The 24,309-nt window shown below is 36.5% G+C and overlaps 1 protein-coding gene across 2 annotated transcripts in view; it reads right to left on the bottom strand.

Annotated features, from left to right (window-relative positions):
* Positions 1 to 2,289: 2,289 nt before the first annotated feature.
* The window catches only part of LOC306880783 (anion exchange protein 2-like), a 30,295-nt gene continuing 8,275 nt past the window's right edge, over positions 2,290 to 24,309 (bottom strand). Inside the window, exons 3-24 of one of the 2 annotated variants that reach the window (XM_079434543.1) lie at positions 23,214 to 23,370; positions 22,471 to 22,721; positions 22,243 to 22,376; positions 21,940 to 22,151; positions 19,696 to 19,835; positions 19,231 to 19,287; positions 17,842 to 18,022; positions 17,582 to 17,717; positions 17,302 to 17,491; positions 17,107 to 17,212; positions 16,824 to 17,008; positions 15,715 to 15,931; positions 15,401 to 15,604; positions 15,152 to 15,300; positions 14,579 to 14,773; positions 14,032 to 14,244; positions 13,792 to 13,881; positions 9,178 to 9,344; positions 8,829 to 9,082; positions 8,082 to 8,251; positions 7,769 to 7,942; positions 2,290 to 3,892 (exon numbers count right to left, since the gene is read on the bottom strand). In XM_079434543.1, the coding sequence (XP_079290669.1) occupies positions 3,812 to 3,892; positions 7,769 to 7,942; positions 8,082 to 8,251; positions 8,829 to 9,082; positions 9,178 to 9,344; positions 13,792 to 13,881; positions 14,032 to 14,244; positions 14,579 to 14,773; positions 15,152 to 15,300; positions 15,401 to 15,604; positions 15,715 to 15,931; positions 16,824 to 17,008; positions 17,107 to 17,212; positions 17,302 to 17,491; positions 17,582 to 17,717; positions 17,842 to 18,022; positions 19,231 to 19,287; positions 19,696 to 19,835; positions 21,940 to 22,151; positions 22,243 to 22,376; positions 22,471 to 22,721; positions 23,214 to 23,370 (3,663 nt within the window). In that variant the 3' untranslated portion in view covers positions 2,290 to 3,811. The remainder of the gene's footprint in view (positions 3,893 to 7,768; positions 7,943 to 8,081; positions 8,252 to 8,828; positions 9,083 to 9,177; positions 9,345 to 13,791; positions 13,882 to 14,031; positions 14,245 to 14,578; positions 14,774 to 15,151; positions 15,301 to 15,400; positions 15,605 to 15,714; positions 15,932 to 16,823; positions 17,009 to 17,106; positions 17,213 to 17,301; positions 17,492 to 17,581; positions 17,718 to 17,841; positions 18,023 to 19,230; positions 19,288 to 19,695; positions 19,836 to 21,939; positions 22,152 to 22,242; positions 22,377 to 22,470; positions 22,722 to 23,213; positions 23,371 to 24,309) is intronic. The other variant, XM_079434544.1, reaches the window with a different exon arrangement.

Raw genomic sequence — 24,309 nt, 5'->3', positions numbered from 1 at the left:
GGTACACAATATACACATTTATTAAATCATGTTGAGCTTCTAAATATTTCACCAGCTAGACAATGTTCCTATTTAAAATAAAACTAGCTTGATTTGAGAGTGAATTGTTCTTTTGAGTCAGTTCTTTTTGTTAGGGATATTTTACTTGTTTCTTGTAACTGTCCTGAGTCAGTCTTACTGGTTAAAAACTAAAGGCTAAAATTAAACAAAAATGTATGCCTGTATGAAAATTATGCAAAGTGACTATAATATTTTGAAATTCAGTTCATGTAAACTGTTTGTTTAGGTCTAATTACCAAATCTTTTCCAATTCTTATGGAAAAGGAATGTGTGGGAGGTCAGTTTTAAGTCATTATGACACAATTGTTTCATACATTTCCAAAGAAGGTATTTTGAAGAATGTTGGTGGTAGCCATTGACTTCCGTAGTATTTTCCCACGCTACATGGAAGTCAATAGTTTGGTTACCAACTCACACAGGCTCATTTTTATATGTCAACTGCTTGATTACCAACATTGTTCAAAATGCCTTTTTTTGTGCTCAACTGGAGAAAGAAACTCATACAGGCTTGGAACAATTTGAGGGTGATTAAATGATGATATAATTTTTATTTTTGGATAAACAATCCTTTTAACAGAATTTTTTTACTTCCCCAGAAATTTTTGTTTGACCAGATTACAGCCATAAATGAGGCATATGTGCAATACTTAATGTTGTGGAAGTGTGTGGGTCAAAATGAAGTTTGTTTAGGCCTTGTACTCCAGGGCCTGTATTCATGAAGAATCTTAGTGCTAAGAGTTGCTCCTAGTAACAAAATTCTAAGAAAATTCTTAGAAATGTTGGTGTTTCCTCTTAAAATGAAGGAAAAGTCCCTAGTAAAGAAAAAAGTAATTCAGAAAGCATCTTAACCCTTAAAAGAGGTCTTAAGGTCCAAAATTGTTAGGAGTACGGACGAGGACTTTTAAGGGGCTTAAGAGTTTCTTTAGCAGTGGAGAAAATGGACGAAACATGAAGAGGGAGAAGAAATGCGTTGCACACAATGCACGACAGTGAGTTAATAAGACGCTACATATTAGATCGTGCAGGGATCATGTTTGTGACCGATCTTATTAAAGACATTCTAACATTTCCGACACTGCGCAGAAATGCCATAGCGCCAGAAATGGACGTAATCACTACATTAACATATTTGGCAAATGAAAAAATGCAACTATGCAGCAGTGATGATTTGGGTCTGTTACAGCACTTATTAGGCTTATGTCTCTGTTAATTTCCTATAAGACATGGTAAGTATGACAGCATGGTAAATAAAGAATATATATACATATATAGTGTGTGTGTGAGAAAGAGCGAGAGGAATAATTACGCCTGTAATTTCAAAGTGAAGGCTTATAATATACCCTACTCTTAAAAGCGCTCTTTTAGTTCCTTCTTGACAACAAACCAATCACAGTCTTCAAAAGACTGTGTCATTCCTAGCAACGGGGTCAACCCCGCCTCCTCACTAAAATAAAAGTTTGGGTCTTTTCCTTGCTCAGAGTTGCTCTCAGATTGGTCCTGAATCACTCTAAAGCTAAGTAAGACTCCTAGTTAGACATTTTTAAGATAAAATAGGAGCTATCTGAGAGGATTCTTAGAATCTTTATGAATACGGGCCCTGGTTTGTATCATGTTTCAATGCCTACAGACTTTTTTTTTTTTGCCACCACTATGTAATGGCCATGAGATGGCAGCAGAGGTGCATAACAGAGCGACCGGGCCTTCATTATTGATCACTGCCACCACTGCATATGGATTATAATCTTTTTCAGTTCATATCTAGCACATGGTGTTTTATTGTCAGTTTGTCCTGTCCTTGTAAATCAGGGCTGTCCAAACTTGGTCCTGGAGGGCCGGTGTCCTGCAGAGTTTAGCTCCAACTTGCCTCGACACACCTGCATGGAAGTTTCTAGTATGCCTAGTAAGAGCTTGATTAGCTGCTTCAGGTGTGTTTAATTAGGGCTGGAGCTAAACTCTGCAGGACACCGGCCCTCCAGGACAGAGTTTGGACAGCCCTGTTGTAAAATATGCCATCATAGTACAGAGAACATAAATGGTGCACTAGATTGATATATCTGGTAGTTTTTAAAAACTGAGAATAACTTTTGAAAATATTATAGTGGCATTACCATACTCATTTATAATATTCATATATATATATTACATCAGTAATATACACCAGCACAATTTCATTATTAATTTCATTTATGTGTGTAAAATTATGATTGTAATAAATAAAACAAAAGGTCTAGTGCTAAATCAATTCCATTATTTTATTAGGTTTGGGCCTGTACACTACATTTACAAAGCTAAAACAAAGACCATAGTCATCATTGTCATTCTACAGTAGTATGATAATAATCACAAAAATCTATTGTCGAACAGCTCTTTTTCTTTCATACTTGCTATCTTCACATGCTAAGGTCACTTTTTTCAACTTTGTGAAGCAACATAATATCTGAAAGGAACTATTAAATGAAAAAAGGCACTACTACAATATGTGAGATTGTAATGAAAACAGTCAAATTAACGGTCAGTTTTTGCAGGGGAAAATACACATTTTGACATTACGCACACACAACAGATTAAATAACATCTTAGATGTAGTCCCTTCTTTATAAAAATAATTGATAGCAAGATCATCTTTTTGATTGGAATGTACATGAGACACATCTAAGAAAATGGATTACAGCATTATACCAAATCTACACTTGTTTGGTATTTTTTGCTTTAACAAATTATTTAGATTCTAGTTCTGTACCTCAAAAGACAAATATTCACCTATGAAGCTTGTTAATAAAAATAAACAGTAGTGCATTAAACAATCAAACCATTTCATGTGCTCGGTGATATTTTAATCATAACATTATTCATCTGTAAAACTTTAACTTTTGAACTCCATAAAACATTTTAAAATTACTTTTCTCTTTCATTTTTCACTCAGACAAACTAGGTAAATGAAATCCACTATAATCGAATAACTCTGTATATTGATGTATTATTCTTCTATGATGATTATCATTCTTCTATGATTCTCTTAGTGTTCATGTTATATAAACACACACAGGCCTGTTTGGTGCTCTGGTGAGAAAAAAAGTTTCAAAACAGCTATGCAACAATTTTCAAAAGAACATATACATAGATCAACATATGTTTTCTTCTTCCAAATAAACTGGTGACTGCAACCAGTGTTTTGTTGCTACAGGCAATATTTATAGATATATATTTTTTTAGTTGAATACAACATAAATCTGCGTATTATTTCTGTTTAGCTACAAAAATATCACCCATATATAATTTGCATTAATGTCTGTACAGTTGTTCATTTTTAGGAGTACATTGTATGTCACTTTGCAATTAAATGAAACGAACTGATAAGCAGTAGAAAAGGCTTCATTTTAAATTTACCTTAAAGTGCTTCCTGTATCATTTTGAGCTGACTGCATATCATAAATTCATTTAACCCTCCAAAACACACACACATAGCACGATAACATTTCATCTCTGATAAATAAACTGAAAAAAAAATATTAATAGTACAGGTGACAAAGATTTCTTCACGCAACAGATACATAGTTACTCAAGTGACATTGAGCAACCTCTTAACACTTTTACATATGTACAAATATAATGTTTACATAATTTAAGCAAAAACAAAATGGGGGAAAAAAATGGAGATAAAAGCTGATTAATGAAAAAAAACAAAAAAAACAGGCAGTACATCTGGACATCTCTGACAGAAAAGAAAGGTAGTGACAGGTGAGGAATGAGGTCATACTGGCATTTGCATCTCTGTATATTCATCTTGGCCTTCTTTGTCATCCAATGACGGCTCTGCATCATCTGCATCAAGCTGTCACATAGACAAAATGAACAACATTAAAGGCAAACAGCAAAATAAGATTTAATATTAGTCCTGAAAAAAAGATGTTACTGTACAGTACAAAACTTTTTTCCATTATTTTTAAGTATATAGCCATAATATAAGTTTAAAACCCCTTAACTGTCACTCACAGTTTTGAACATAGAGATTATAGAGCACTATTCAAACTTAAATGTTTATAATTCATGAACGAAAACATTTTGTAACATGATTTTTATGTACCATTTCCATGGTAATGCAATGTCTGATTTTAAAATGGGTTTCAAAGGATGAATTTTGAGATTTTAAGTTTTCAACTATATAATTTCTTATGATTTCTAAAGCGTGAGAGGGAAAAAGGCAACTAGGAAAAATGTCAGAACTCCTGTTGATGTAGATTTTTCAGGTGCACTCTTGTCATAAATTAATCTATTCATTTGCCTACATAATTTAACAAAAAAGGTGGAAAAATATCTATTTAGGAGTCTTAGACCTTTCCAATGATATATCGTTTGTATAGTTTGATTAGATTAGGATTTAATTGTAAAATAGTGAAGTAAATTTAGGTTGCCCGTATACGGGCAGGTGACAGTTAATTAAATATATAGAAATATATAAAATATACAGTTGAGGTCAAAAGTTTACATCCCCCTTTCAGAATCTGCAAAATGCATGTTATTGTTTATTTAGTACTGACCTGAATAATATATTTCACATAAAAGATGTTTACATATGGTCCACAAGAGAAAATAATAGTTGATTCTTAATACTGTGTTGTTACCTGAATGACCCACAGCTGTTTTTTTTTTGTTTAGTGATAGTTGTTCATGGGTCAGTTAAACTGCCTGCTGTTTTTCAGAAAAATCCTTCAGGTCCCACAAATTCTTTGGTTTTACGGCATTTTTGTGTATTTGAACCCTTTCCAACAATGACTGCATGGTTTTGAGATCTATCTTTTCTGAGGACACCTGAGGGACTCATATGAAACTATTACGGAAGGTTCAAACACTCACTGATGCTCCAGAAGGAAAAATATGCATTAAGTGAAAACTTTTGAACAGCATTTTTCTTATCTTGCCTAAATATCATATTTATTTATTTAGTACTGCCCTTCAGAGACTACAGAAGATTTTTTAATAATTTACATTTTGCAGATTCTGAAAGGGGGATGTAAACTTTTTACCTCAACTGTATTTTAATCTTTAATCTCACTATAAATTTACACAACTACATAAGATATAACGCAATTTTACGCTTAAGGGAGATTAAGGAAAGGAGTCCAAAAAGGTGGTACAATGAGCAAACTCGGGCCCTAAAGAGAGCAACCCGGAAAATGGAGTGCAGTTGGAGAAAAACTAAATTAGAGGTATTTCGTATTGCTTGGCGGGAAAGTACCCTATCCTACAGAAAAGCATTAAAAACTGCTAGATCTTCTTACTTTACGTCTCTTTTAGAAGAAAACAAACACAACCCCAAGTATTTATTTAATACAGTGGCTAAATTAACAAAAAATATAACATCAGCAGGTGCAGACATTACCCAGCAGCACAGTAGTAATGACTTTATGAACTACTTTACTTCCAAGATCGAAACTATTAAGAGATAAAATTGTAACCATGCAGCTGTCAGCCAAAGTATCGCATCAGATAGTGCACTACAGATCCCCTGAGGAACAATTCCACTCATTCTCTTCTATTGGAAAAGAAGAATTGTATAAACTTGTTAAATCATCTAAACCAACAACCTGTATTTTAGACCCTGTTCCATCTAAGCTCCTAAAAGAGGTGCTTCCAGAAGTAATATATCCTCTTCTGAATATTATTAACTCATCATTGTCATTAGGATTTGTCCCAAAAACCTTCAAACTGGCTGTTATTAAGCCTCTCATTAAAAAACCACAACTTGACCCCAAAGAATTAATTGATTACAGACCGATTCTCGAATCTCCCTTTTCTGTCAAAGATATTAGAAAAGGTAGTATCATCACAACTATGTTCCTTCTTAGAGAAAAATGATATATGTGAGGATTTCCAGTCAGGTTTTAGACCATATCATAGTACTGAGACTGCTCTCATTAGAGTTACTAACAACCTGCTTTTATCATCTGATCGTGGTTGTATCTCTCTATTAGTGCTACTGGATCTTAGCATCGCGTTTAACACTATCGACCACAACATTCTTTTAAATAGACTAGAAAATTATGTTGGCATTAGAGGAAGTGCATTGGCATGGTTCAAATCGTTCTTATCTGACCGCCATCAATTTGTGGCAGTAAATGAAGAGGTATCATACCAATCACAAGTGCAGTATGGAGTACCTCAAGGCTACATGTTACCCTTGGGAGATATCATTAGGAATCATGGTGTTAGCTTTCACTGTTATGCTGATGATACCCAGCTCTATATTTCTTCGCGACCTGATGAAGCTTACCAATTCGCAAAACTAATGGAATGTATAGTTGATATCAAAAACTGGATGACTAGCAATTTCTTACTGCTAAATTCAGAAAAAACAGGTGTTAATTATTGGACCAAAAACATTTGCATGTAATAACCTAGATCACTGTCTAATAATTGATGGCTGCTCTGTAAATTCTTCATCATCAGTTAGGAACCTAGGCGTACTTTTAGATAGCAATCTTTCCTTCGAAAAACATGTTTCTAGCATTTGTAAAACTGCATTTTTCCATCTTAAAAATATAAGCGCTTAATGTCAAATGCAGAAACATTAATTCATGCATTCATGACCTCGAGGCTAGATTATTGTAATGCTTTATTGGGTGGTTGTTCTGCACGTTTAATAAACAAACTCCAGCTGGTTCAAAATGCAGCAGCTAGAGTTCTTACTAGAACCAGGAAGTATGACCACATTAGCCTGGTTCTGTCAACACTGCACTGGATCCCTATTAAACACTGTATACATTTTAAGATCTTGCTAATTACCTATAAAGCCCTGAATTATTTGGCACCTCAGTATTTGAGTGAGCTCTTATCGCATTATAGTCCTTCGCGTCCGCTGCAATCTCAAAACTCTGGCCATTTGATAATACCTAGAATATCAAAATCAACTGCAGGAGGGAGATCGTTTTCCTATTTAGCGCCCAAATTCTGGAACAATCTACCTAACACTGTTCGGGAAGCAGACACACTCTGTCAGTTTAAATCTAGATTAAGGACCCATCTCTTTAACCTGGTTTAGACATAATACACTATAGCATTTCTATAATTCAAATCCGTTAAAGGATTGTTAGGCTGCATTAATTAGGTCAACCGGAACCAGGAACACTTCCCAAAACACCTGATGTACTTGTTACATTGTTAGATGAATGGCATCTATGCTAATATTAGTCTGTTTCTTTCTTATTCTGAGGTCACCGTAGCCACCCAGATCCAGACTGTATCCAGATCAGATGGTGGATCAGCACCTAGAGATGACCTCTACAGCCAGGACACCTAGATGAGTCCCAGAGACTGATCCCCAGTGAAGACCCTGTCTCCAAGACGGCCATCGGGACAAGACCACAGGAACCAGATGAGTCCTTTGCACAATCTGATTCTGCTTTATCCTAGATTTAAACTGCTGATTTTATCTGGCCAGAGGAGAGTGACACTATTTCGACAAACTATTTCCCCGTCTAAATACTGTAAAGCTGATATAAAGCCACCCAGATTTATATCAAGCCGATGTAAAGCTGCTTTGACACAATTTGCATTTTTAAAAGCGCTATACAAATAATATTGGCTTGACTTGACTAAACATGTTTAAAAAAAAAAAGTCAATACAGCAATATGGCACAGTTGTTAAAATGAAAATAACTAATCTATAAATATAATTTTTCCTATCAACAAAAAGAAAAGAAACACTCACACATTGTATCTCACGGTGAGTAAATATTCGGGACAGCAGGAACCTTCTGAATGGCACAGTGAGGACAAGAACAAACGGGAAGGCTAATGAGGCCGAGGTTGACATTACAACCCACAGCACAGCCAGGCACACCAGCTGCAAACACGTGAACAGGTGCATGCGTAGAGTACGCACCTGAAATAGACAAGGCCATGGTTAAAGCACAGCTAAATCTGAAGAGACAATTTGAGAATTGCGTTCCAGACACACTGTCATCTGATTATTGATTTAAGAGCGGTGAATATTGTGCTTAGCTGAGTTCTCAATGACAAACCTTCCGGACATAGGTGTGGTCAGGATGGTACTTCGGTGGCATAAATAGCAGCATCATGCGTTCTGTTAGCTGGATCCCATTGAGAGACATCACTCCCATATAGAGGAATATACCAAACAACACAGCGATAGGAACCTTCCGCAAAACATCTCCAATCACAATGGAGAGACCTTTGGAGGGAAGAGAGTTTATCTACTGTCAGTTCCAAACAACAAATATAAAGAAATTATAACTAATAGCTCAACAAGCCATTCACTGAGAAAACATGTTAGAATTTAAGGATGCAATGATATTAAAACGACCAATAAGCCAATAATTATTTTTATGTTGCGGCTAATAACCAATTCTATTTTAAATTAAAAATAAAACATTAAAAACCTATCATTTTAACAAGTATTACAAGCAAATGTAGGCATTACAAAATTATAACGTACATTTGCTAAAGTAAAAATGTAACATGTACAATTATTTATAAATTATTATTACAATAAAGTATTATTCATTGTAAAGTATTAAGTAATGTATTAGTAGTAGGTATTATTTATGTTATTAAAGTATTAAAATATGAGCATTAGATAATGGCAATGTAATGGGAGAAATAGGTACATACAAATAAAAATCTAATATCAGCTGATATATTTCCAATATTGTCTGATAACAATAAACTATATTGGCTGCTAAACACTGTAGTGCAGATATAGGCCTACTGTAGATGATATTTATCATCCATTAAATTAAGCCACTCACCTATTAGAAGAGCCACCAGAAATCCTGTTACTCTCTGCTCTTTCACTTCCTGAATGCGTGGTTTGTCACCAGGTGCAACAGCTTTGCTCATCACTGTAAGGCTATTTGCATGAGTGACAGAACGAACAGTAGCACCGGTCAACCACGGCAGCCCAAACAGCGCTGAAACGCCACCCGCGAACACGATGATCAGCAGGTCCAAGTGAAACCCTGAACCCTTAACCAGCATCCTGTCCTTCTTGCTCACAATAAGACTGTAAAGGAAAACTGAATCAATATAAATCCAGGAATAACATAATGGAGGTTTATAGGTATGGTCAGAACAGGTTAGTGAATGCCGGTGACTCACGTGGTGATTTGAGTCTCCATGAAAATGAGGATGTAGACGAGCAGGGCAGGTAGAATGCTGGCAACCATCATCCAAATGGGGAACTGGCCATCAGAGCCCAGTGGGTGTATTAACCAACCACGCTTGTCCGGGCTGGTCACAGAGAAGCCATCAGGCACACTAAGTTTCTATATGGAGAGGAAAGAAGTTTAAAGATCACAAATTGTGTGGGAGTCGTGTGTCTGGTGACTTCTGGGGATATGGAGTCATTTGCTATAAAGACATACAAATATTGTCCAGTCTTTAATCAGTGAAAAAGCTCAAGGTATCTTACAACCCTTAAGGTATGGTCACATTAGCGAAATATCACAGGCAAAAAGGTCCATTGTCTATTGAAGCACAGCTCACAAAGAAGTCACTTTCAAACCAAGCTGCGTTTTATCGGTCAGCAGAGTGAATCTGCATGACCAAATTCAACATGTGAAATCTGTACTAGGACATCTTTCACCCTCACGCAAAATACCCAATTATGTGGATTCTTATTTAAATGACTGGATACATCTACAAACCTTTACGGTGCAACAGTAAATGTGACTGCCGTTTTACAAAAAAGTACTGAGATGATACTTTGATAAATAGGAGTGAATCCTTAAAAAGTATTAAAATGTCTTGAGTTCACTTTTCAAAATGTTACTTTTCAAGAAGTCTCTTAAATCACAATAGCATATTAAATATCATAGAAGAAGTAAAAAATGAATGACTAAATGACTTTTATAAATCTTTGGTCTTAAAGGAATAGTTCACCTAAAACGAAAATTCATCATTTATTCACCCTCCACTTGAATAAATAATCCAGGTAACCTCATGGTAGCCTTTGACTTTCATAGTATTTTTTTCCATACAATGGAAGTCTACTGTCAACTGTTTGGTTATCAGCATTCTTCAAAATAATTAATTTTGGACTTCCGGCTGAGCATGCGAGTGAGAAGACGCGCTTGAACTTAGCTCCCGAGCACTTTGTCGATCTATTATACCTTTCAGGGTGTCAGAAACGTTAAATACACTTGGTGGTTTATTTTTCAAACTATTTATTCGACGATTGTAGCTTGGAAGGACTTGTGGCTTCTGAAAGGCAACGGAAACTTAAATCGTCAGCAACCGTGATAGAGAGTCATGGCGACAAGCTGCCATTGGATCTGGAAAATCTCTGTTACTCTGATCTCCAAGCTAACATTTACCATCACAGAACAGGTGAAAGCAGCCATCGACTCTGCTCTTGCCCCGGTTGTTGCGTCCTTAGTTTTAAATCGAGCATTGAATCACAAGGACGGCACATTGACGAGCTTGATCAGCACTTGAACGATTACAGCGACCGCATTGTAGCACTGGAACAGATGGTGCTAAAGTTGACTTCGGCTAACAAGCAAATCACCGATAAAGTGGAGGACTTGGAGTCACACTCTCGACGTTGTAATCTCCAGGTCATCGGCATCCCCGAGCGAGCAGAAGGGAGCGATCCGGTTACAATCATGTCTCAGTTTTTCCAGGACGTGCTCGGGTCAGAAATCTTTCCCACTCCCCCACTGCTGGATAGAGCGCACCGTATTGGCCCCGTGTCTTCGGCTGGCTGAGAGAATCAAAGGCCTAGAGTCATGATCGTGCGATTTCACTACTACAGCGATAAAGAAAAAACTGTTCGCCGTGGGAATTGGAACCAGCTCTTCTATCAGAGTTGTAAGGTCTTCATTTTTCCTGATCTCAACTCCAGCGTCGCTAAGAGGAGGGCGGCATTTTCAGCTGTGAGAAACAGCCTGCGTGAGAAGAACGTGAGGTTCCCTCTTAAATTCCCTGCTCGCCTGATGATTGACCTCGATGATGAGAAGTTTCAATTCGACTGTCCTAAAGAAGCACAGCAATGGTTTAACGAACGGTATTCAACTTCCTAGGTATTATGTAGAGATAATTATGCAAAGGACACCATCTTATAAGCAGTTGTACTTTGATAATTGATCAGTGAGTTTAGATAAATGTTTTCATGTTGCCTGAAATGACTGTTCTTTATGTTACTCCATATGTTCGGGAGTGACTTCATACGACATAGATGGGAATAGATACAGTTTTTGAGAATGGGAGATTCCCCGAGTTTTGGTGTTCTGCCTGCATTGTTTGGGAATGGAGAGAAGAAATTGAGTGATGTTCAGGGTATGGGATGGGATGGTAGGTTTTTCCCCCAATTAATTTTTCTTTCTTTTTTATTTGATTTTTCTTACAATTCTTTTCATCAATAATTCTCTAATTCCTCAGGTTGTAAACTCTGAATATCTGCCCATTGTTTTGATTGCTTCTTATGTCCTCATTTGTAAGTCGCTTTGGATAAAAGCATCTGCTAAATGACTAAATAAATAAAATAAATAAAAATCTATTTTTAAAAAATGGTAACAATTTATCACATTCTTTAATGATTTACAAATCTTGGACATGGATTGAGTGGAGATATATATGTATACCCCTTATTTTATCATTATTATGTTATCTTAATTATGATAATATATAAAATATAAAATTATGTATGTGTATGTATATGTATGTATTTTATAATTTATGTATTTTTTTTCATTTTTTTTTTTTTTTCACTTTTCAGTTGTCATTGTGTACTAATTGGGGATTGCTTAGTTAGGTCTGGGTAAAATCGTATTATGGTGGGTGGGGTGGTATAAAATGTAAAAATGCAATTTGCAACAATAAAAATAATATGACAAAATAAATAACTTATTTTGTGCTGTAGCATTTGGACCAATCAGACACACAACTATTTGTTATATTTAACAAATAATCTCTTATGCCCCCTCACCTAACCAAAGGGCCAACTATGAGGGTCTGTGGACCCTTCCCCCGAAATGCATCTAACACCTAAGAAAGGCAGACCAGGTCTCTGGTTCCATGGCAACCTATCTGATAACACTTGTTTTATTGCTCAAAGGAATGCGGGCAGAGCAACTCACTTCATTTCCCCTTAGGAAAAAGACATTATGCCATAAAAATGGACTCTTCTCTAGTTAATTCAAAGAAAGCCTTTCTTTGAATGAACACACATATCTTCAGGTCATTGTGTATATTATTACTGTTCTTGTATATGTTTTTGTGTATTGTATACTGTTTTAGGCATGCTTATGATAGAACACTAGTTAATATTACCTCACTTATACCATGTGTGGTCTCTATCAATTCGTCTTCAGATGATCTAATTGAGTGTATATTCCATACCTATGCAACATATAAGTGTTCTAAGAATCTTTAATAGTTTGTATATCAACTTCCAATCCGGTTCATATGCAAATTACCATGCATGGAGACAAAGAGTCGTAAACTTTCAAGTCCAAAAGTTCAAGTCAACATAGGCTCTTTGACTCCCCAGAGGTGTGACCTCTATAGCAGATAAAGCTCTCACATCAGTGACGCCCCTGCAGTCTGCGATTCTGTTAGATCCTAAGAGGATGAGGAGGATGTGAGCTGGAACTCTTCTGCACCCTTAAATTTTTGTGCCAGGCCTTGCGGCCTTGACTTTCCTTTCAACCAAGGATCCTCGGATCTCAGCAGATCTCTTTCTTAGCTGGAAAAAAACTCCCAATTACCACCGAGCCAGAATAACATCTTTTGGAGTTCATCACCCTTCAAACCCGGAAGAACCTAAAGAACTCCAACACCACCAAACCTTCAAACCATCAGAATTTTCATCCGAGACTGCATCCGGACACTCGTTCAACGACCAAAGGCATTGCAAGTATCGTACATTTAACTAAACGAAACAGAGGTTTAGTATAAGCTATAAATCCCATTATAAATGGTGCTGATGGTTTTATTCAGGTGGTTAACTGACTCTTTTCATAGCTTCATTCTCTGGTTTCCTGATGGTTTCATCCATCAACTCTCATTTGCCCTTTCCCCATGTATGAGTGATTGTATGTTTGTTTGTTTGTTAGACTAGTTTGCGTTAGTGCTTAGTTAATAAAAGTTGTGTGCTTTTCACAATTACATGAGTTTCTGGTTCTGCCTGGCAAATTAAATGTCTCTTTACGATTTTGACCCTCGCTACATGCTCTAATGCATTAATAGGAAAGTATTTTCTGTGGCCAAGGAAATATCCTTTCTTAGAGTTGATATGAACTTGCACTGAATGTTCGCTGGACGGACAGATCAGTTGATGGCAATTTAATTCTGCTACAGTTATTATTGTCAGCTGAGATAAATAATTGTAATTAATCATAATTAATTGTAATTATTTATATATAATTCCCTTTTGAGCTATAATTTGCTACAGTGCTCAACAGAAGAAAAACTCAAACAGGCTTGAAACAATTTTGTTTTATGTGTGAACTATCCCTTTAAATTGTTTGATTTTTATTCTTTATATTTAAAAAAAAAATCCCATTTTCAGATCCTATAATTTCATCTAAATACTTCAGAAATGTCAAAACAGTTCAAAAAACATTTAGACGGACGTAATTTTGAAATTTGTTGTTTAAAATTTAGCTTGATGTACAATGAAGTTGGGTGTTTCAGAGGAAAATGCTAAGAGAAAACCAGTTCATAGATTATACATAAATCAAATTATATAAACACGTCTTCGTGTCTCACCTGTGTGTAAGTGTCCTTAATGCTGTAGTCCAACAGAACCATGGTGGAGATTGCAATAGGAACTCCAAAATCTCCAATAGCCCTTCGGAGCTGAGCAAAAGAGAACAGACAACATTACTATGGTCAATGCCACTTTATCACACAAAGATATTTGACACTGTCATTAAAAACTTGTCCTACGTATATATGTTTATCTAGACATCATTGCGTAAATGGCACAAAACTGGGACACTGGCTCACCGTGCCAGGGAAAAAAGCGCTATTCTTGAATTTACGCAGATAGAAGGCAAAGAAGAAGGTGCCAGCCGTGAGCACCAGGGAAAGGAGAGCTGTGTTTGGCTGGTTTAGGTTTTGAGAGGCATCTGGAGACCTGCCGTCACTTGTGGGTGTTGGTAAAGCAGTGTCATTTTCTTCTCGCCCACTGCAGCTTCTGAGAGGATGATCCATGAAGATCTGCACAGTGTAAAAGACTGTCTGAATATCCACTGATTGCTTTTAAACATCTTTAATGAACATACACTACCATTCAATAGTTTGGGCTCATTAAGATATTTGTTTTAATCAATTAATACTTTTATTCAGCAAGGATGCATTAAATTGACAAACATTTTCAACATAAATAATAATAAAATGTTTCTTGAGCACCAGATCAGCATATTAGAGTGATTTTCACACTACTACTGTTTTACTGTATTTTTGATCAAATAAATGCAGCATTGGTGTACATAAACATCAAAACCCAAACCTTTGAACAGCAGTGTAAACACCACCAAAAAAATCTCAATACTTTGCCCAGCTTGAAGAAGGTCTCGTAGATGAAGATGAGAGAGATAAGGATGGAGAAGATCTCTTGGGTGAAGCGTGACACAAATCGCACCAGGAAGCTCCCTTCAAAGGCCACCGTGAGAACTACAATTATGATCAACCAGATTCCGATCCACAAACGTCCTGTCAGATACTCGATTTCATTGGACCTACAGAACTGCAAACACATTGATTCATATTCAGTTTTGCTGCTGCTATATTATTATTCCAGTGAAACATTTCACATTTGAGTTGTGGGGCGAATTCACTAAACAGTTGTGCCACTTTTGCACACAAAAGTTCAGTCTTCTTCCCTAACACAGGTTCTAAATGCATTGCAATAGCACAGAAAAGTATTTCAACTTATTATATACTGTGATTTTCAGTCCAAAGATGCCTTTATATTCAAATTATGCTTAATACAGAATGTGCTTTATTCTCAAAAATCAGCGCTATTTGCATTCATTTTGTAAATTAAACTACACTTTTAGCAAGCACAATTTTTTTGTTGTTGTGTGAATTGTAGTATTTGTATTAATTTATCAGAAATACTAACTGAATAGAAGGACTCTTCAAACACTAAAAGGGGTCCAGAGAAGCCCACCACCAGCAGAGGTTGAGCCCCAAGCAGACAGAATAACATTCCCTGCACGGCAGTGGAAATAATCAGCTCTGACACACCTATCAAACCATCTGTCTTTTCACCTGGGGAGGAGAGAAAGCATTTCATTTGGCAAAAGTTCCTTGTTTTAGATGCATCATTAAAACAGTGGCTTATATAGTAAAAAGAAGAGCTCTGACTAACCCAATAGTCCTCCAAAGGTGATGGCAGGAGAAAGGGCAGCAAAGTAAATGAATATGACCGTGGCCATGCATTGAGGACTTAGGGCATCTTTAAAATCACTGATGTATTTGGGGTAGCGGCGGCGCGCATCTCGGATAACCCCGCCAAACAGCCGACCCGTCCTCCGAAGAGGATCGTCTTCAGGTTTCATAGGAGGATGAAGAGCTGAGAACATTAAGAGCGAATGAAAAAGGTAATTCAATACATTTATTTTGGATAAACAGTAAACTGATCTGTTCACTTTTGTATGCTGTATATGAGCGAGAGCCTTCTACCAATGTCCTCGGGGCTCTTGGGTTCCTTGGCCTGTAGTTTGATCTCTTGTTCATGTCTCTTGTGCAGTATCTCTCTCTGGAAGCGAGCGATGGAATGCAGCAGCTCATCTCCTCCAACCTCAGATGGAGGAAGCACAATACTGCAGTCCAGGAAGCTGTTGATGGCTGTCAGCAGGTCCTGCCGCTCATCTGCCAAATACGCCGCTTCATGGAAGTGCTGGAAGAGACGTTTGAAATGCTGTTTATACTTCTGACAATGTGGCAAAACAAATGTATAAAGAGATGTTTTCAAAGTCTTGCAGTAAAATTATCTTGTTTCAACGATTTTTAGATATTTATACACTACCATTCAAAAGTCTGGGTTTGGTAAGATTTCTTATTTTTTTAAAGAAGTCTCTTATGTTTGCCAATACTGCATTTATTTGATCAAAAATAAAGAATAATCAACAATATTGTGAAACATGTGACCCTGGACCGCAAAACCAGTCATGTTGTAGCAATAGCCAACAACACATAGTATGGATCAAAATGATTGATTTTTCTTTTATGCCAAAAATCATTAGGATATAAAGTAAAGATCATGATCATGAAGATATTTTGTAAACTTCCTGCCACAAATATATCAAAACTTAATTTTTGATTAGTTATATGCATTGCAAAGAACTTCATATGGATGGTGATTTTCTCAATATTTAGATTTTTTTACACCGTCAGAGTCCAGATTTTAAAATAGTTGTATCTCATATCCTAACAAACCATACATCAATGGAAAGCTTATTTATTCAGCTTTAAGATGATGTATAAATCTCAGTTTCACAAAATTGACCCTTATGACAGGTTTTGTGGTCCATGGTCACATATTGTTACAATTTCTAATAACTGTTTTCTATTTTAATATACTTTAAAATGTAACTTATTCCTGTTATGGCAAAGCTGAATTTTCAGCATCATTACTTCAGTCTTCAGTGTCATATGATCCTTCAGAAATCATTTTAATATGCTGATTTGGCTAAAATTTTACTCACTCCAAATCTTTGAACGGTAGTCTATATATCATAATATGACAGAATAATAATTTTGGGTGCAATCTCTTATTTAATGAGACCTACTTTATCAGACATAAGTGTTGATATGGAGCGGCCGATTTGATGGTAGTCAATGTTGGCATTGGGTGGGCCGAGCAACACGAAAAGAAACCGCACTGGAATTGGCACTTCTAGAACTGACTCTAACAGAACCGCTTCCTGCAGTCTCACAAAGGCCATGGTGGGCTGGTCCAGGAAATCCACACTACCTGTGAAAATCGAGATCATCTGCATCATGGCTTTAACAGATATGTCATAATATGTCATGTGCTGACTGTTGTGAGTTATATACGGACAGTTAACTGACCCACAAGGACAACGGTTGCTTCTGCATCCTCTGGAATCTTCTCAAGCAGCTTCAGCTCATGTTTAGATTTGGTCTTGTGCAAACCAAAAAACTGGGGTGTGTCTTTCTGTGGAAACAGAGAGGGAAAGTTGTGATTGTCTATTTTACCATTCTTTGCCTCTTAAAAACACACACAGATTTTAATGTACACAGCACCTCATTCTTGTCTGAGTCTACACTAATGCGTGACTCAAAGTTACGTAGTGCTCCGATGAGCGGGTCTGTGGCAGGGGGCTCCGGTGCGGCGATATGGTTACTGCTATGGTAATGAGATATGAGAGAGCCAAGGCTGGTTGCTGAGATGTTCCGTTTAAATAAGCTGTGCTCCTTGCCGTCACTTGGATGACTGACAAACAGAAGAACAACAAAGCATGATCCAAATGAGTAAGGTGTTCTTTATGCAGTGTAATGTTCAAATAACCTATGTGAAACTAACCTGTGTTTGAGGAGCAGGGCTCGGAGCACATTGGCTCTGTCCTGTGCTCTGATTTGATCTGAGATAATCATCTGCTCCACAACCTGATGAGCAATACCAGGCAGTGTCTTCTGGTCCAGATCCAACAACACTGCACCTGTAAAATTACACCACTAGTACATCAGACACACCAAAAAGCATTTTAAATATGTAAGAAATCAGAGTAATTTAAACTAAAGTTAGCAATCAATTCACACATTGTATTTGTATTCCTCTCTCACCATGCGAAATTGTTTTGCGGAGCTCCAGCAGACTCCGGAATGAGAGTGAAGCTACATGAGGTTTGCCCCAGCGCTCTGTCTCCTCCTCCACATCCTCCTCAAACTTTATCCAACGAGCTGTTTCCTTCCAGTGCATCTCCTGATTCTTATCCATCAGTAACTCATTCAGCTCAACAAAAACCTGAGAGAACACATACATTTATGATTTATGTAACTTTTCTTTCAAAGTTGTACATTTTTAGATCCAGTACAAGTAATTTGATGGAAAGCCAATATGTTCATGTTAGAAGAAAATATGTGTTCATTGAGTCAGATTAGGTTCAGTATACATTCTTTCTATAAAATGTCAAATGTAAGCGTTTACAACACCTCACAACCTTACAGAAAAAAAAAAATGTTCATGCATCATTGCAGGCAATGCTAAACACTTCATTTGAAGAAGCAGATGAGATTAAAATTAGTCTACATTTCCTTGTGGATTATATCTGTAGTTTTGTTTCTTTCTTTTTTCTTTCAGTCAGGAGCAATCTTTTCAGGCAAGCCATCCAAAAAATATCTGCAGATTTCAGCTGTTGAAATAAAACCTAATTTATTGTGTTTAAGTTGATGATGTCAGTAGAGCTGTTCAGTTACCTTGAAACTCATTTTAAGCATTTGAAGTTCTCTGAGAAATTTCTAATTGGTTGTTAGAAAAGAGTTTTTTGCTTATTTATGAGTAACATCACTACTTGAAGAGACTTTAAATTACATATGTTAAATGTGAATCCTAAATATATTGTGTACTTTAAAAAGGCCAATATGCCATAATATATATATATATAAGCTACACTGCATTCAAAAAAGTTTGGGGTTGATAAGATTTTTTTAAGTTTTTGAAATAAGTTTAAACACATTTGTGCTGCTTAATATTTTTGTGGAAACTATGATATTTTTTTCTGGATCTTAGATGAATAGAAAGTTTAAAAGAACAGCATTTATTTGAAATCGAAATCTTCTGTATCATTATAATGTCTTTAACTCTCACCTTAAGTTCTAAAAGTGTTAATTTCTGTAGGGAAAAAAGCCACTTGATTCGACAAGCACGTAAACTCTTATCATTTACATTAAATGTTAGTCTCTTTAAGTAATGTTACAAAAATTTAAATAATGTTAGTAATGTTAACAGACAAGTTCTACTCATATATCAAAAAGTGTCATTCTATAATGACTGAACAGCTCTACACAAGTAGTTCTACCAGCTTAGTTATACACAGTTCTGTTACTGTGACCATCCACTGCCTTCCACAAAACCAGTGGTACAGATTTATTAGCAAACAAGTGGTGAGTAAAAACCACACGCAAGCTTCAGCTGTTCCACAAAGCAATCATACCAGCTCTGTGTCACCCTACCTTCAGTTGTCGGGCATGACGAACCCTGTAGTCCATGTAACAGGGCCATGATCTCCTCTAATAAACAACAGCAGGCTCAGTGAGCCAGTGGTAGTGATATCAGCTTTGTACAGCATGCAAACTAAATCTAAATCTTTTACTGTATTTTCTCATAAAGAATAAGAAAGCATTACAGCTAAAGTATGCAATTTGCTTGATATTGAAACTTTAGTAGGTTGATTTCTTGAAAACATTTTGACCAGCCAAACACAGCAATATCGACTCGAGTTTAATCGTGCGAGTTTGGGGTGGGGCTATTTTGGAAATAATCTTTTAAGATTTTAATAATCATATTTTTACAACTGTGTTATTAAGGTGATACTGAAGACATAATATGCATATTTAAATAGCTACACCAAACCCCCAAGCCTAGAAAATAGCTCCAAGTGGATAGGGGGAAAATAATCTAGTTAGCTGGCATCTCACCTCATGTGGGGTTCGATCCAACTTGGTCCGGATACGACTGCTGGGCTCTTTGTGGTCCTTGCCGATGTGAACCACCTGACCTTTAGCGCTCTTCTTAACCAGGTGCCGCCGCACACCAGGGACATCTTCAAACCTGTGACCTGCAAGAAAGACAGCAAGACGATGTTGAAATACTAAACCAACAAACCAGTCAGAACAACACTGAATCCATTGTAACATACCAGAAGGTCTGTGAGCATCAGTAACTCAGGTGCTTACCCATCCCTGACAATACTGGCTACATTACACACAATACTCAATCCAAACACATAAACACACTGAAAACTCAACTGGGTGCTCACTAGAACATGACTCCGTTTTGTGTCTCAAAGTGATCTATTGTTCAGTCAAAATTATCTGTATTTACAGCACACACACAAACACACACGCATAGAAAAGAGACGTCAAAGGCGCAGTTGTAGTGGGCAGCTCTGCACCCTTTGAGAATGTCCACATTCCTGAACCACAGCCATAGATGGTTAGATGTACAGACTGAGAACATGATTTACTCTCAGAAGAATGAGAACAGAAAGGTAAATAAAAGAGTCCTTTATAACCTAAGAAAAAACTGAAAAGATGGCACATTTTCCAGCACTGAAAACACGCTACGATGACCTATGATCAGCTGAAATGCCCAATACTCACTGAAAAACAACCAATCTCACTACTAACTACTATAATGTTACACTATACCATAGGAGGTACTTAAATAGGTTTCATGGGTACTTGGAAAATTCTGAAGTTTATTTTAAACATTAAACAGAATTCATAATTTTAAAACAAAAAATATTTAAAAGGCTATCAATTGATTACAATTATTAATTGAAATTGAACTGTTAACATATTCAGTAATAAGGGAAAAAAGTTTTACAGTATATCGCCTAATCGATAAATTAGTAAATATATTATTAATAAATGTTAGATTGCATTGTATCACTGATTGTATATATTATTATACATCATTGATTATGTATATTATTTTTTAGAATGTACATTCAATTTTTATTTAATTATAATGATCATCATCATTGTGATCATTCTTGGATGTTTTAAAAAATACTTATAGACAATGCTGTCCTTTCATCACTATTTGTAAAAAAAAAATAAAAAAAATAAAAAAAAATACTGAAAAGAATGTATCAGCATATTACAATTATTTCTAAAGGATAATGTGACACTGAAGACTGGAGTAAATTCAGCTTTGTCACCACAGGAATAAATTACATTTTAAAATATATTAAAAACAGAAAACTGTTATTTGATATTATAATAGTGTTTTACAATATTACTGTTTTTATTGTATCGAATAAATGCAACCTTGGTGAGCAAATAAGAGACTTCTTTCAAAAACATTAAAGGGTTACTCCACTCCAAAATGAAAATTTTGTCATTAATCACTTACCCCCATGTCGTTCCAAACCAGTAAAAGCTTCGTTCGTCTTCGGAACACAATTTAAAATGTTTTGGATGAAAACCGGGAGGCTTGTGACTGTCCCATTGACTGCCAAGTAAACAACACTGTCAAGGACCAGAAAAGTGTGAAAGACATCGCCAAAATAGTCCATCTGCCATCGGTGGTTCAACCATAACGTTACGAAGCTATGAGAATACTTTTTGTACGCAAAGAAAACAAAAATAACGACTTTATTCAACAATTCGTCTCCGCTTAGCACCATTTTGGAGAATATCCACTGGACGCAAGCAGCATAAGCTGTTCTGTGTCAGCCGCACCACATGGATACGTCTTCTGCGTTTGTTTAAGCTTTGACTTGAACGAAAACAGTGTATCTGTGTGGTGCGGCTGACACAGAACAGCGTACGCAGTTTGCAGATGTTTCCGATGGCAGATGGACTATTTTGACGATGTCTTTCACACTTTTCTGGGCCTTGACAGTGTTGTTTACTTGGCAGTCAATGGGACAGTCACAAGCCTCCCGGTTTTCATCTAAAATATCTTAAATTGTGTTCCGAAGACGAACGAAGCTTTTACGGGTTTGGAATGACATGGGGGTAAGTGATTAATGACAAAATTTTCATTTTGGGGTGGAGTAACCCTTTAAACAAACCTTACCGACCACAAACGTTTGAAAGGTGTCTGATTTAATAAAATGTAATATTTACACATAAATAAATGTTAAACTCTTCACTGGTCTTACGTTGCCAAATATTTTTTTTTTCAAATTTTACACAAACACACATACTCACTTTTAATGCCATCCAAGTCAACGGTGGCGAGCATCTGTGCCTCGCTCTCGTCAGTGGGCATGTATTGGTATTGTTCTAGTGAAGTGCCCGTCATGTTGCCCGTCCGGCGGCGCTCCTGCAGATCATAGCTGCGGCCAGAACTCAAACTTGGAAACAAACATGGTGCAGAAACTCGTCTGCCACTGGGCAGATTACGAACCCAATTTCTGCCCCTGCAGTGGTAACAGAACATTGTGAGGTTGAACACATGTGTTTGAATCTTTCTATGTGTTTGTGTATGTGTGGGTGCGCATGTACACTTACGCAGTTGTAACATTTTCTGGGATGCTGATACTTGTGTGAAGCGTTGAATGGGGTATGATTGGCAGCTTTCCTTGTGGTGAGGCTTTACCATTCTTCTTTACAGTGGAGTCGGGATCATCTTCTGATACAAAAAACTGTGGGCCAAGAAGAGAGAAGTTAGTAAGATCATAACAAGTAGTGTGTGTGTGTGTGTGTGTGTGTGTGTGTGTGTGTGTGTGACTTGACTACCTGTGCATCCACCTCTGTGTCCGTTTCCGGTGTAGGTGTGGTGGTGACTTTGCCCTCTTTATCCTGATGGCTACAGGAATCTTCATCCACCTCTTCATCCTCTTCATCCTCATCTATCGGAGGAGCTGATCCCATAGATGAACTCCTCCTCCGCCCTGAGTCCTTCCGCTTTCTTCCGGGCTTTTTCCTCCGGCCCTCTGGGAGGTGTTTAGACAGAGGGTGGTGAATGTGTAGAGAGGTGTGACGGTGATCTACAAATGCCAAAAACATCAAAGACTTAGAAGAGCATCACTACATAAATAATATTAGGTGGGAGGGAAAACTATGTTTCAGTGCCCTATACTGCAAACAAACAAAGTTTCTAGTGAAATGCAATTTTAATTTTTTTGGGGTGAGAGAACGCATTGAAATAAAACTTAAGGGCTTTGTAGCCTCACTAACTATCCATTGAGCCATTTATGATTCATTGAGCATTTACTAATTTAATTTTTGCAGACCATAGAAGAAAGGCATACAGATTTGGAATGATATTAGGAAGAGTAAACAATGACAGACTTTCACTTTTGTTGTTTTCTTAATATTAATATAATTTTTAGAAATATTTTCGGAAAAAACACCATAAAACACTATAAATATCTATAAAACGGTCAAATTAATATGCATTCTCTTTTCATTTAGTCATTTATAATATGAAGAATGTTTTTAAGGCTATAGACCAGATGCATCAATAGTAAAGCTCTCACACTCAAAGTCCTCCTCATTAAAGGTGCGGTGTTGTTCGATGGGCACGTGCTGGGGGGGTGTGAGGATCTGCTGGAAGCGCTGCACTCCCAGTGTCTTGTTCAAGTCCCCTTCATCATCATCATCACATCGCTGGGGTGGAGAATGCACTGCAACAGGCTACATGTAACCAGAGAGAAAAATATTAACATTCATTTCTTTTCAAATAGCCTACGTATATATCAAAGCAGATGTTATGCAAGAAAGGAGAGTCATTCAGACATGCATTCTCAGGCTCTAATTTGTACATCATAGACAAGGTGAAATAATTTATATAGCACAGTTTATACACAATGCTAATTCAAAGTGTGTTACATAAAAATGATTATAAAATATCCGTAACAGATGCATAATAAAAATAATAAAAAATGATTTAAAATGTATTCAAAATGAATTAAACACAAATAAGGAGAAAACAATATATAAATAAGATGATATATGTGTGTGTGTATGTATATATATATATATACATACACACACACATGAAATCTCCCACAATAAAAGTGCCTTTTTCTCTGAAAAATAATTCAAAAAATACTATACACTGAATATTTTCAGTTGATTTAAATAAGCAATTTGGCATCACTGCTTGTTTTATTCAATAAACAAGCTACTTGTTCCATAAATACTGTAATCATGCGTGCAAAGAAAAAAGAAAAAAAAGGACTGTTTTGCCTGGTTAGTACATGCTGGTACATGCTGGAACTACACCACCTGACTCAAAAAAGCCTCTTTCTCCAACGAGTCATTCAAAATGAGCTGTGCATCATGACAAAATACAAGTTATAAAAATAAAATGTACTTTTATATTTTACAGTTTGCTTCCACACAATCAGCGCTGCCAAGCCATTTTCCTGCATCAGCTGATTAATCAGTCACCTGGCATTTACAGCTCAGCTGATTGGCTAAAATAAAATTTGGATGCAGAATTAAGTGCTTATGTTGCTCACAGCAGATTTCAAATAACAAACATCCAGGAGTCAACTGTCGCTGAAATGGTTATGAATGCTATTATATTGTTGACCTCCTTCATAGTAAATCAATGACATATCTGTATAT

Source organism: Barbus barbus (assembly GCF_936440315.1).
Source record: "Barbus barbus genome assembly, chromosome: 15".
Lineage (NCBI taxonomy): Eukaryota > Metazoa > Chordata > Actinopteri > Cypriniformes > Cyprinidae > Barbus > Barbus barbus.
This window is presented reverse-complemented; position numbering and strand designations above follow the sequence as displayed.